Source organism: Hipposideros armiger, unplaced genomic scaffold, assembly GCF_001890085.2.
Source record: "Hipposideros armiger isolate ML-2016 unplaced genomic scaffold, ASM189008v1 scaffold_190, whole genome shotgun sequence".
Classification (NCBI taxonomy): domain Eukaryota; kingdom Metazoa; phylum Chordata; class Mammalia; order Chiroptera; family Hipposideridae; genus Hipposideros; species Hipposideros armiger.
The window spans coordinates 799023-813440 of record NW_017731540.1 but is presented as its reverse complement, the minus strand read 5'-3'; the positions used below and the strand labels follow the sequence as shown (position 1 = coordinate 813440).

At 46.0% G+C, this 14418-nt stretch overlaps 2 protein-coding genes and 1 pseudogene across 14 annotated transcripts in view; 2 read left to right on the top strand and 1 right to left on the bottom strand.

Annotated features, from left to right (window-relative positions):
- METTL21A (methyltransferase 21A, HSPA lysine) overlaps positions 1-12834 on the bottom strand; it is a 71443-nt gene extending 58609 nt beyond the window's left edge. For 6 of the 13 annotated variants that reach the window (XR_002125182.1, XR_002125181.1, XR_002125183.1 and 3 more), the window contains exons 1-3: positions 12478-12710; positions 11363-11541; positions 9726-9837 (exon numbers count right to left, since the gene is read on the bottom strand). Coding sequence is in view for 8 of the 13 variants with exons in the window: in XM_019652936.1 (XP_019508481.1) it covers positions 9726-9837; positions 11363-11509 (259 nt within the window). In the remaining 5 variants the exon portion in view is untranslated. The other 7 variants (XM_019652934.1, XM_019652931.1, XM_019652932.1 and 4 more) reach the window with 7 other exon arrangements.
- LOC109388319 (intraflagellar transport protein 20 homolog pseudogene) lies at positions 5691-7955 on the top strand (annotated as a pseudogene).
- The window catches only part of CCNYL1 (cyclin Y like 1), a 108480-nt gene continuing 106824 nt past the window's right edge, over positions 12763-14418 (top strand). The window contains exon 1 of the mRNA XM_019652924.1: positions 12763-12845. The gene's annotated coding sequence lies outside the window, so the exon portion shown is untranslated. The remainder of the gene's footprint in view (positions 12846-14418) is intronic.

Sequence of the window (14418 nt, the reverse complement as noted above, 5' to 3'; positions counted from 1 at the left end):
AGCCAATAATAATACTAATCACTTGATTTTCACTTAGACAACCAAACTATTCCCGCTAAATTTTTCTTGCTTTTATTGTTTTCAATTAGGACAAGAAAAAAAATTACCTTCAACCTTTTCTGGCAGCAGTATTCTTAGTGACTATTTTATGAAAATGTAAAACAACCCAATCACAGCTTGCTTCACTTGGTAGAGCACCCAGATATCTTGAAGCTCTCTCTCCACCCCTACCCCACCCCCAAGCCATTTTACTACCTATCTCCAAAGTTAGGGATTTTAAAGTAAAGGAACTGAATTCCAACTAATATATTTATTTCTAATAACATGCCTTAATGGGATTGGCCTTTGATTACAGGGTTGATGATGACATAGCGGGGCTTTTATTCTACTTCTTTTAAAAGACCTTCCATATTCATGGCATTTTATAGATTTGGTAAGCTATGGATATTTCTATTTCATGTGCATTTATCACAATTGGGTTGAACTGGTACATCACAGAATGCTCAGAACTTTAAATTCACCTTTATTAAAGTAAATCCACTATTTAAAATGTATGTAGAAAATAATGCAGTGGGTATTTATACATCCAAGATATTCATTAAAAGGTTAAGAGGGAGGAGGAGATCTTCTTTCTAATGTTTTACAAAGGAAATCTATCTCTAGTATCAAATAGCATAGTGAGATTATAATATTCTTGTGGTCTAAATTCGTTTAAACTTGTTTAAGCTTTTACATTGTAAAAAAAAAAATAAAGGAGGGTTTTGGTGTGTGTGACTTCATTCATAAAGTCTATCAAAGATAATCATGAAACAGTGTAGCAGTTATTTAACCCAAAGATCAATACCCTCTAAATGAAATGTATCTTTTTCATTCAACAAATATTTGGTTATGACATACTAGGTACTTGTGAGGCAAAAATGAAAGAGGCAGAAGCATTCCTGGTCCTCAAGAAGCTTACAATCTGGGGAATTCAAACATTGAATAAGAATAACAAGTACTATATGGAAGGAGCTTATACTTGGGGAGCTAACCTCTCATAAAGGAGTGAGATTTAAAACTTATTTTAATTGTCATCCTATGCCTTATAAAGAGGCAGGAAAAGCCTAAGGAAGAACTGCAAAAACATTTGAGAAAGGGGAACACTGAAGGGAAAAATACAGCTTTTGATTTGAAGACGAGAGCCTATTCATAGCACAAGATTTTAGGTGCTTTCAAAAAGTAATTAAAACTTTATTTTTACTTATTCCTTTGTTTACATACATAAATCTGAAATTAAACCAAAAAGCATGGTATGAGACCTTAGAAAACTCACATCCTAATCTCAAAACAACCAAAAGCATTTAGACCTAATTGGGCAGATAAAAGATTTCAAGAGCATTAATAGCTCAGGGAATGTACATTAAACCTCTTGTGTTATATTCAGAAAATCAGACAAATGGGCTAAACATATCTCAGAATGTGTTTAAAATAATTTGCACGACTTAGCCTCTCACTAAAACACAAGGAGCTCACTGCTTTGAAGATGCCTTCATACCAGCCCTTTATCATATCAGTGAAAACTGGTTATCAAGAGGGAGCAAACTGGGATACAGAAATAACATAAACCGAAATTTCACACTTTAATATCAATTGAGTTTCACAGAGAGTAAAATGTGACTAAAAAGTCACAGTAATGGGACAAAGTGCCGCTCTGTTTAAAACTGCACATGTGCTTTGTCCCTTGAGAACCTTTCGTTAGACTTTTCGTACCATAAGCCATTTCATTAAATATGGTTAGATTCCCAGCCTGAGGCCCTTATTGCCGACACTCTTACTAATTACAGCCAGCTACAAGTCCTCCCTCTGGTTTCGCTTCTGTGCTTTGTAAATACGCACATCTTTTTCAGGATCATAGTGAACCTCACTCACAATAAATTGCCTCTCTAGCATCACTAAGAAGTTGTTATCCCGTTCATAGCGAATTCGGCAAGCTAAAAGGATCACGGACTGGTTGCTACAGAGATGTTCCAAAGTCTGAAGAAGATCTGTGAATGTTTCTTCTAAATATATGATATCAGCTCCAAGTATCAGGTCAAATTGTCCAGGAGTAAAACTCCCCATATTTTGTCCCCAAGTCAGCTCCTTAACAACGGCTTTGGGTTGGACATGGAGAGGTAAGTTGGCTTGAACATTTGACTTAAGAAATTCTAATGCTACTTTTCGATCCGTGATAGTCACATGAGCACCTAGAATGTGGGACAGAGAGAAAGTAATGTGCACATCAGTATAACTAATAGGTAGCAGGGTCAAGTTAAACAGCAGGGTGTGTCTCTAAACATTCCACCTGATAGGCACAAGGTCATGCTCTCACGGACGCCTGCAGTACATTGGAACAATGACCAGTAGCTCTTTCTGCATGGCCTGCTGGTAAAAGAACCTTTGATTTGCCTCTGTGACACACCTGCTGTTTGCTGAAGTACCTATAAAATGCACGGTCCCCAAGGGACAACAAGCTGAGGCTCTGGGTCCTGCAGACAGAGCTGGCCCACCATCCACGGATGTCTACCACTACATTTCATTCACCAGGTCGTAGTCTTCAAGTCAGGAGGCCTCGGGGTAAAATGGAATCCAAGACTGAAAAATCTGGGAGTAGATGATTATGAAGATAACCAGACACCAAAAACAGGGAAAGGTTACTTTCTGGGCTTAACGCTTTAAAAGGAATCAAGGAAGAGATTAATTGGCTACTGAGAAATCCTAGTCCACTTCTCTTTCCACTGTTAGGAAGCAGCCAACCTATATGTATTTATGTAATATATAGAATTATTGAAAAATGGTAAGCTTAGAAATTACTATTGGGTTGTCGGAAAAGTCAGGATGCATTTTTGCAATGAAAAATATAGAAAAAATACATCATGACTTTTCCGACAACCCAATAGATGGTATTAAAGTACTATAGGTTAAAATGTGAGCTCACGTTCTCTAAGTGCTAAGTTTCTACATACAGTGTATAAAATTAATAAGGCAATATTTTATTAATCTGTTTCTTGTGGGTGGTTTACCATGAACTGAAAGAACTCATTTTTTTAACCAATATGTCTGAGAGGCTGAACTGGTAGTTACCCTTAAAGTGAAGCAATCACATAAGGTCAGCCCTGAAATATTAATACCTCATCTTCATTGTACTAACAACATAGTATGTGTAATCCTGTCTGATTTGGCCCTGTAGATTCTGAAATTTAACATTATGCTTCATTCTTTCATAAAACTGTTTCTCATTCTCATGCTCCTTCACTTTGTAATCGTCACGGCAATCCCCCACGGGATTCCAGACCAGCTACAGGAAGCGCTGTTTCAGTGGCAGCTTCTACTTCAGTGTTTCTTATCTTGACCTGTAACATTAGGTTAGGATGGTGTATAATTCAACTTGACGTTTACAGTCCTGAGTGTGACACTGTGAAAATGTTCAACTTGTTAAGATTTTACAAGCATGGCCCTACCACTTGGCCCCTCGTCGCTAGACAGCATGCTGCCTGAGCACGTGAGCAGAATTCATTGGTACTTTCATCTCCCCGATAACAAAAATCACAGCCTTTTCCTGGTTTGATTTAGAACTTTATCTCTGGATTTCTTAACAGTCTACAGAGCACTCTGCTGGCAATACTGGGGTGATCTTTTGCATATCATCTCGGTGTTCATCTTAACAGCTCTTAGATGTGGACCTACTCTAATGCCCATCTCGGAGATTTCTGAGGCTGCTCCTAACCTGCGGGGTGTTTGAGGGGTTGTAACAGGACCTTGATGTCAGCTGACCATCCCCTGTAACATCCATCAATTCTACAAATAGTCAAGGGGATACCATCAGCCATGGGACAAAAACCCTGCCCTCACAGAGCTTACATTCAAGCGAGGAGACAGACAATAACAGGTTCTTTAAAAGCAGAATATCCAGTTTGTTGGTTAGAGACATGCACTAAGGAAAAACAGAAATCCGGAAAGAGACACATGAAATGTCAGGAAGTCAGGGGGGTGAGGGTGAGACTTTAGACCAGGTGGAAAGGGAAGGCCTCTGAGAAGGCTACTTAGGCGAAAGCCTGAAGGAAGTGAGGGGACTGAGTACGTATCAAGGGGAAGACTTTTCCTGGCCGGCAGAAGAGCAAGTGCAAAGGCCTAGAGAGGGCAGGCCAGACTGCGGCTCGACGGGCTGGAACGAGGGAAGGAGGAATCATGTAGATGAGGTCAGACCAGTAACAGGAAGGGAGGCAGGGCCCCGGGCCACACACGTCTTGTGTGGTCAAGGCTTTGGCATTTCCTGAGTGAGGTGGGACGCCACTGGAGAGCGCTGAGCACTTGTACTAATAACCTGACTCCGGTTTTAACAGGATTCCTGGCAGTGGGGCAAAGCCAGACGCAAGGAGACAGGTGAGGCCACCACAGTGACCCAGGTGAAGGGGGCTGGCGGCTTGCCCCTTGCTGTAACCACCTCCAGACCCTTCAGCAGCCACCTCCCAGACACAGCCCGCCCATAAGTAACCACTCCCTCATTAGTAACAGGAGTTTGATTACCCAACTGTTCACCCTGTGGTGTTTGGGGGTTTTGTCTGTTGGGAGGGAGGGAAGGGTACAAAGAACGTCTTAAGTTTCTTTTAATCAGTTTCTTTTCTATCTTTTTTTCCCCTCGCATTTCAGAGAGAAACCAGATCATTTGCCTCGCAGTTTCCCTGAGTCTGGAATTTGCTGATTGCACCATTTGGATAGTTTAGCATGTTCCTCTGTCCTGTGTATCTCCTATAAATATGTTTGATTTGGGTTTAAATTTTTGAACAAGACTATTTCAGACGTGGGGGCGGGGAGGGGATGTTTTTCCTTAAGAGGTATATAACATGTGGTGCGCAGCCACAGATACTCAATGCCCAGATCCTTAATTCATTAGATTCCTTTTGCATTTATTTGTTGAGAAACTTCTATAAGGGAAAGCTTCTTTCAATTCCTGTTTGGTTATTCATTGTGTACAGGGATTGTTTGAACAGAAAAGCAGGATAAATTTTGCTCCTCCCTTCCATTTTATAAACCAGATTTCAAAATAAAGGGTTGGTTCCTAAGCATCCTCCAAAGACAACTAATTATGTTTTTCTTGTATCATGAACTCATGGATTAAACGTATTTGATGTATTACTGATGCTCAAATTGTCCTGTCTTTTCCAGTGGACTTTTGACACAACCCCATGTCATCCTTGATGCCTTCCTTGCTATCTGGTTTGACAAGCTATTCCAGGGTTATCTTGTACTTTTCCTGCCACAGACCTATTATAGAACCAGCCACGTAAGAAGTTAATTATTTTTCAGTGGGAGAAATGACAGCAAGCTTGTATGGTGGTGGGAAGGATCGGATGGGAAGTGGAGGAAATGACGCTGCAGAAGAGAACCACTGGGCAAAGGCAGAGATTACGGGTCCAGCCACAGGTGGGGGCAGAGGCAGTGGTGGGGGGTTATAGAAGCTCTCTTCTCGGTGACATAAGGAGACATGTCATCAGCTAAGAGTGGGACTGGAGGAGGAAGCACTGTATGTTCGCAGAGGAAGAGGGGAGGCCGTGTGACTGCTCAGCAGCATTAAGAGCCCCTTCGAGCGTCCTGATCGTGGACTTAAAATGAGACCCAGCAGCAGTGTGTTTCCTCCAGCCACAGTCAGCTGCACAGGTACAGGCCTGGAACAGATGAAGAGGTGCACTTAACTTTGTTTTTAGCCTAGTGAAGAAGACACAAGGAAGGACAGGGTGCTGGCAGTATGTGAAGATGATGCTAAAATGACTGCCTGGGATTCTTGCTGGGGAAGTAAGGCAATGAGGTAATACTGAGTTCATAAAAGATGAATGGAAACTGACCCAATACAACAACGTAGCTCGATGTGATGTGTAAACAGGTCCTGAGCCCTGGCAGCAGCTGAGGTGGGCAGGCCAGATACAGCTGTCGCAGAGAGACGAGAGAAGCTGCCTGCCCCCATCAGCCTGGGCCACAGAGCACGGCTACGGCGTCGGCAGCTATGGCCACAGACATCCTGGGCTTGGCAGGGCTGCACTGTGATAAGCTGAACAAGCTGTGAGTGTAGGACCCAGAGCTTACCCAGCAGACCACAGAGCTCAAGGACCTCATGGCCCAAATTGGCCCGTTTTCAGAAAATAGTTGGTGGTTTACTTGAGCTTGTTAACTAACTTGCAGAAGCAGCAGAAAATGAGAAGATGAAAGCCATTCGTTGGCGCTCGGAACTTGCTCAAATCTACAGCAAAGCAGAGAGAAGCCCAGCAACTGCAACGCCAAGCACCAATAGCAGAAAAGAAAAAGCAGCTCGAAAGGTATTGGGCTGAATATGAAGCCCTGTGTAAAGCAGACGCAGAACAAAATGAATTTATTGACCAATTTGTTTTTCAAAAATGAACGGAAAATTTCATTTTATAGCAGGAGGGGAAAAAAAAAACCTCTGAGCCATTCCAGTGACTTTGACTAATGACCCAAGTATGTCATGTGGGATGATGTGTAAGGACTGCAGCATCTTGGCAGGCAATAAAACAAATCTGGGGGGCAGTTTCAGATGTCATTGCGTATCTGGTGATGAACACCCAGTGACCACAGTGGCCCAGGTTCTCCCCTCATGCATTCAGAAGTCTGAACTGAGCAATTTGTAAACTTTGACCCTTTACTTTCATTTTTTTTGTAAATTCACAAAGCTTTGGAAGAAAAAGCAATAAATTATTATTTATAAAAAAAAAAAAGAAGAAAAAGAAAGACACGACTGCCTGCTGTCACTCACTTGGTAATGGAAGAAGTGTGTTTGAACATTTGTCTCTGCTTTTTGTTTTTAGTTTTGCAAGCAATGACTTAATTTATTAAACCTTTGAGTACCTGTTATATGCTAGAGATACAAAGATGAGCAAGACAAACCTTGCCCTCAGAGTCTCATGAGGGAAAGAGGCATAAACAGAATTATAAGGCAACATGTGAAGTAAAAAAATAGGGATATGGGTGTGCCCAGGAAATTATGAGGTCACAAAGAAGAAATTCTTTGAGAGGAGCAGAGGTCAAAGATGTCAAAAGAAGGGAAATCTGAGCTTACACTTAAACGCCATGGCATTAACCAGGAGAAAGGGGTAAAGAAAGGCGTTCGGGGCAGAAGGGACAGGCCAGAAAGGGACAGGCCCTGGAACTTCACGCAGTGCAATAGCTATGGAAACCAAAGAGGCTGAGCGTCAGGCAAAATGAGATTACAGCACCTTCCTAAGGAGCCTGGGATGTGGCCTGTAGGCTGTGGGGAGGCACAGGGTTGGTTAAGTATGGGTAACCCCGTCACTTCTGCATTTTAGATGAGCCCACCTGACAATGAGCGGGTGTTCCCTGAATTCAGGATCAAAAGCCTCGGGTTACAAAACATGAAAATATCTTAAATGAATAATTGGAATCTTTAGTGGGGTTCCCCCCCTTTTTTAAAGAGTGCCCTTAGGGCTATTTTTATAATAGAGTTACATGACTTTTCTAACAGAAACATTACTTTTCATGATTTTCTAGTGTGCTCCTCTCTCACTCCAGAACTATTTTGAGTATTTCCTGTGTGGCAGGTGCTGTACCAGGGCCAAGGACACATATAATGAGACACAGTCCCATTCTTCAGGAACCGGGAGACAGAGACACGGGACACACCTGCCGATAATGATATGTGACCACAATGGGACAGAGGTGAGGTGTATACCAAGCACTGTGGGGAAAAGGCATAAGGCAGCAATTAATTGTGCTTTGGGGCAGGAAAGAACTCAAACAGGTGACATGAAGTGGGGCCGGGAAGCATACATCTCCTGATGGCAAGGACACTGTCTGCTGTTCTGAGCCCTCCCAGAACCACCAGGGTCTTTTATGGCATCGCCTAACTCAGCGGTTCTCAACCTGTGGGTCGCGACCCCTTTGGGGGTCGAACGACCCTTGCACAGGGGTCTCCGGGTACTCGTATGTGGGTATCTGCATGTGGGCCTGGAGACGGATAGAGGAGCGGTGTCTCGGTTCCTAAGACCATCGAAAATACGTGTTTTCCAATGGTCTTAGGCGACCCCTGTGAAAGGTTGAGAACCGCTGACCTAACTAGTCCCTCGCTCTGTGATAGTCTTTGAACAGCCCTATCTTGAGTTTCCCAGCCCCACAGATCCAGATTTCTAGAGCAGAAACAGAACTACCGTACTTGGCGAGGCAATCAACACTCATTGAGCCTTTACTTTGTGCCAGTTAATGAGCCAGCAGATTTTGACACACGATCTCATTTGATCCTCAATGTGGAATGAATACAATTATTTCCTCATTTCATAGGGAAATTAAAGTTCAGAAGTTAAGCAACTTGCCCAAGGTCACACAGCTAGTAGGAGTTCAAAGATGTGTGAAAACCAAGTATAGCTCTAAACCTATGCACTTGACCACACTTAACCTGTTGCTATTCCGGCCAATGAAGATTTGCATGAAGCCCTAGTTCTCAGAAGGAAACAAAAGAAACCTCATTTCCCCTCCTAGTTAACTCCTCTCATAACAGCAGAGGGACGTGAATGTCGTGGAAAGAAAATAACTTGGGCTGCTGTGTCTGACAAGGCTGGTTTGAGTCTCAGGGTTCCAATGATCAGGACTTCAGAGAGCGATTTAATCTCCCGGAACCCCCGTTTCATTTGAAAAATGAAAAAGAATATGTAACATACATGGGGACACTATAAGGCCAACCTGAGGAGAACAAAAGGCAGCGTGGCAGCAAGGGCCTTATCAGTGACAAAGTCCTGTGGTTGTAGACAGACGGAAATCTAAATCGAATTATATATCCTTTTATCCACCACCCGTGCCCATGTTCTCCATCAAATTTCGGAAGGCAAATCTACACCAAGAAAGGAAATACTGAAAAAGAAATGTTAGGAGAAGGGCAGGTATAAGTTAGGTGTTGGCATTGTCATCACCTGGGGCCTTTTTAGAAAGGTAGGCTCTCAGGCCCCGCCCCAGACCTTGGGAATCAGCAACTGCATTTTACTAAGAGCCCTAAGTGACAGTACTGAAGTGGTGAATATTATATATGGACTCTTAAAAGCTGGTCTGTCCTACCATTGGCTAGTTCAAGCTCTATGAGCCAGAAATTGTACAAAGGAGTCAACAATGAATAATCAAATAATAATGAGGCTTAAAAATACTCTAGAACTACATTAATGTCTCTATTCCAAACCAAAAAATGACAAATCTTGATATTAATCAATTTATAACGGTATACTGTTAAAACAATTTTTTAATATGTCAGCACCAACTGTAGCAGGACCGACTGACCCTTCTTAGAAGAGAAAAAACAGCAGTTTCCTTAGCAATGAAGGAAAGAGGCTGCCTGCTCTACCTACCTCACAGGGTTAAATCCGTAGAAAGGACCTAAACTATATATATATATATATAAACTATGTATGTGAATAAGATAATTCCCTTTGAAGTTAAAGTTGCCTTCAGATCATATTATCAGCATCATAAAATTGAAAGGGGCAAAGCAATCTCCCATGAGAAGTGTAAGTAACAGGATAAGAAAGAGAGGAGAAATTAGCCTTACTGGACTTAGCCCATAACTCACACTAAGGACAGGGGAAAGAAAAATAATCCAGTAAGGGGAAGCTAACAGTGGGTTTTGCATCAAGAAAACAGCAAATGTACCTCTCCATGAGTTCCACTCACAAAGAAATGAATGAATATGTCACACTCACCCAGTAAGGCAGCCACTATGCCCACCAGCCCCGTGCCAGCACCCAGCTCCACGGCAGAGCGGCCCCTGAGCTCCACAGCTCCCATCTCCAGATACATGGAAAGAACGACAGCCTGAGTCAAAACACAGCATGATTATGATTAAGGTCAATGAGTGCTTTAGGAGCTGAAGGGTTTCAAGCTGGCAGGAAGTCATCACACAACCCTCTCCCACTTCAAGGTTCAATTCCCAGTTTAACAACGCTCACAGGAACTCAGCTGTTGCTGGGAGGTAACTTCGTAAAGCAAGGATAGACACCACATCCGAACATCCCACAGAACAGCTGCGCCAGGCCACACCCAAGGCCCTAACAGGAACAGCAGTGGCCAGTGCCACCTGCCCACACAAGACAGGGTCCTGCTATCTGGGAAGTTTAATTTCTTACTGTCACAGCACCTCTACCCTGGAGGCTTACAAACCTCCTCCGGCAGAGCTGACATAAACAGTCTCGGATTTTGCTTATGTGAATGTCCAGCTCCTGAACCAAGCTCAAGTCAGCAAGGCCACAGCGTCCCCCAGAGGGAACAAGGAGAGCAGCACCCCAAGCTCCTGAACCTACATTTCTCCCTCCTGTATCCCTGACAGTCATCGCCCTACAGGGGCATCAAAAGGCAAGTTTTAGACAAAGTTTGGGATACTTGATGTGTGAGTTAGCATTTGCATATAATTCTATAAAAGCACTGCATACTGTTAACATAATTTTTAAATATAGTTTTTCATGGCTACATACTATTGGTATAATTAGCAATACCTCTTCTTGGTGAGCATTTTGGGGGCTCACCCATTTCTCACCATTATGCATCTTTATTTCTTGGTCTGGGAATACTTTTCATGTGGTATTACTATAATAGAAGTGCTATTACCGGGTTAGAAACATATTTTTATTCCTAAATGCTTCTCTAGCATCCCTAATACAATGCTAAGACTGTAAAATTGTATCTACAACCAAGCATTTATCTGACAGTAAATGAGCTCCCACTGAATCCCAGGTGCGGTGCTAGATGCTGAGGTCAAGTCACTGTCACAAGCAGCTGACAACAGTGCTGGGAGAGGAAGAAGTGAAAGAGCAATTATAGTATCATTTTTTGTGACCATTACAACTGTGGAAAGCGTAAAGAAAACACATGATCTTCACTTTGGGCTTCATCATTCTGCCATAGTCTTTGTGCAATATTTTAAAAATTAAACTTAAAAATTAATGAGTGTGCAAAGCAGTTAGGGTCTCCTGCTTTCCTTTCCGTCCGTCCTTCTCACCTGCTGGGTAAATTACTGACAAGTCATTTAATTTCCCTCAGCTTTCTTTTACTCACCCTTAAGGTGCAATCCACGTGAGGGAAGTTGGGGCCGGAAAGTGTTTCTAATGGGTGGAAGTTTTTTTTGGAGGGGGTAGGGTGATGAAAATGTTTTAAAATTGAGCGTGGTGATAGTTGCACCCCTCTGAATTTGCTTTTTTTAAAAAGCACTTATTTGTACACTAGAGGTAAGTGAAGTGTATGTATATGAATTATATCTCAATAAAGCTATTTTACTTTTTTTAAATCAAGACCAGCCTTGTCATCAACTGTGGATGTTTTCAGAGGCCGCCTAGGGTTTACTTACCGCGTCCCAAACCACCGCTGCGACTCCCAGTTGCCTCCAGTCCTGTCGGATCTGGATCGTGTGGTTTGCAAAGGAGAAGGTGGCAAGAGGCTTGTGGAATCTCTGCAACCCCATCACCGCGGTCTCGTCATAGGGCACCAGGGCCATTTCGACTGCACCAGCTCTCTGTTCCCCTAAACCTGTAGGGCAAAAGATGCCTGCGTGACGCTCTGGCCAGAAACCGCATTAACTCTCAGGTGGCCCCCAAATGCTATTTTAAGGTCGTTTTACAAGTTCAAAAGAAGAGGTGGGGGGAGCTTTTGTCTAATTCCTTTTCCATGGCTCTTCCTCCGAGTCTTCTGGGAGATAAGCTTTGGCTCTGAATTCACGTCCAAGGATGTCTTTGGGCAAAAGCATCCAGAACGGTACGACTCCTGCAGGATCCCCTACACACGTAGCTGCTCGAACTCCGTGAATTCAGAGCGGCGTAAGGGTGAGCGAGGCGGCGCCGGCAGCCCGGGGCCCGGGGAAAAGCAGAGCTTTCTAAACCGCCCAGGCCTGCAGCTGGAACCCGCGGCAGCCGGAACCGCAGGGTACTTTTTGTTTTGTTTTGGTCTTGTCTCCACCCCTCCAAAGCGGTGCGTTCACAAGAGACGGCCGTGGACCCCAACCTGCATTTAGACTGAGTGTTAAGGGCTTGGTTTATCCTGCCTTTTGACGCCAGCTGGATATACAATAAGGTCGACACAGTTCCATCGCCTACAGACTGGGAGTGAAAAGACACTCATGGATTCCAAGTCGTTCGCGGAGAGAGAGGGACCGCGGATCCGGGACGGACTCGGGCGTCCGCGGCCAGGAGGCCTCCCCGGCCAGGAGGCCTCCCCAGGGTCCCCCCCACGTGTCTCCGTCAGCCCCTTCCCGCGGGGCCCAGGGGCTCTAGGAACCGGCGGCGTTGGGAATGGGAGGTGGGGGAGGGGCGCACAGGGGCCTCGGGCAACCCCTCATCGCGCAAGGCGCCCGCCCACCCCGGAGTGACGGGGGTCTGTCCCACGTAGGGCCGAGGTTGCACCCAGGCCGCCTCCGAAGCGAGGCCTGCGACACACTGAGGCCCGAGGCGCGGTCTCGCCGCTACTTACGGCTCCAGAGGCGGCCCCGGCGCGGCGCGCGCGGCGCTTTCCCCGCCCAGAGGCCGGCTGCGCAACAGACCAGCCTTAAAGGGCCGGTGGGACCCAGGGGACAGGCCGGGCCCGGCGCGGGCAGTGCCGACTGGAGGCGGAGGTGTCCCCCCGACCCCACCTCCCTTCCCCCGGGACAGGCGCTCCGCTAGCGCCGGGGGCACGCGGGGCCGACGCACGTGCTGGGCGGGGCCGAGAGGGCGGTGCGTTGCGTGCGGTGTCGGCCCTTACCCACGTGGATCCACAGGGCGCTCGGGCTTCCGAATCAGCTTCTGCCTGCGGAGAGCAGCGTTGGCGGGAGAGCGAGGTGCGGGGCAGCGAGCCGGCAGGTGCGCAGAGGGCTTTGGGTGTTCTGGCGACCGGTAAAGGGAAGCCACCCACCTGGCCCTGGCGACGCCCTTGTGCTGGTTCCGCGTTTGTTTGCGCTGGTCCTGGCGCGCGCGCGTTTTGTTTTTTTGTATTTGTTGGGCTTGCTTGCTTTTAATTTTAAAGGTGGCCAGTTAGCAGGTGTGTAGGCCAAAGTTGGCTGCGAAGACTATGTGGGCACCCATGTATTGCATCACCAAAGTGAGGTCAGAAGCGGTGTAATCGTCCGCTTGGTGGCAATACGGTGGGAAAGTGGCAAAGCCCTTAAGTAGAGCGCAAACGTGGAGCCAGCACCTGGCGCCCGGGCCTGGATTGTAAAATTTAGGGTGGGGATGGGGAGCCGGGGCGCGAGATGGGCCCCCACCCTGACCCAGGCGATTGCTGCAGACCTAAGGCCTTAGTCTGCGTCCTCCTGGGGCAGATGGTCAGCGCACCTGCCCTGGGGACACCCATTCTTGATGTGAAAGCTGTTGACAGCGTGGCACATGCCACAGGCCCTTGGAAAGCGTGCGGCAGCAGTGAGCACTCAAGAGAGTGACCACCCGGAGGGCAGCTGCCTCCTTTTCTTTTTCTGCTTTGACCCTGACCTCCACCCCTTTGCCCCACCCCGTCGCTGCTCTCTCTCTCCGTGATTCCCAGCCCCGGCTGCACGTTAGAATGAACGCGAGCGCTTTTGAACTCCTGGTACCCTGCTAAGGGAAAGTCTTAGTCGGTGTGCGGTGGGGCCCAGCACTGGTGTTTTGAAGACCTTGCCTGGTGATTCCCGCCAGCGGTCACCGGTGGGAAGCTCAGCCCAGGCCTGGTGCACCCTCGCTCCTTGCGTCTCCTATCCTGCAGGGGGCGTGCCAGGCCTCTGGCTCCAATAGAAGGGTGGAGCCTGGGGGCGCTTGAAGTGACTTGAAGTGAACGTTGAAAGTCGCCAGTGAAGGTCTTTTCCTTTTTTATTTTTATTTTTTGCTTTGCTCAGCTTATTTTTTTATGTGATAGAGTTTATTTTTGAGAGCAGTTTTATATTTCACAGCAAAATTAGAGAGAGGGTACAAAGATTTCCCAAAACTCCCTGGCCCTACACATGCACAGCCTCCCCAATAATCAATATCCCTCACCATAGTGGTACATTTGTTACAGTTGATGAACCTTCACTGACACATCAAAATCACCCAGAGACTAGTTTACATTAGGGTTCATGCTTGGTCTTGTACATTTTTATTTTTTTAAAAGATTTTATTGGGGAATTGGGGGAGGGGAACAGCCAAGTTGTCCTTCAGCCTTAGTTGTGGAGGGTACAGCTAGCTCAGCTCCAAGTCCAGTCGCCATCCAGTCACCCATCAGCAGGTCGCAGCTGCTCAGCTCAAGATGCGGTGTTCAATCTTAGTTGTGAATGGGCATAGCCCACCATCCCAAGGGGGAGTCCAACTGCAGCCTTGTTGTTAGGAGCATGTGCTCTCACCAGCTTAGCCATCCTGCCACCTGTTGGCAGCTCAGCAGCAGCTCAGCACGGGCTCAGCTCACTGGACCATGTGGTAATCGAACCGG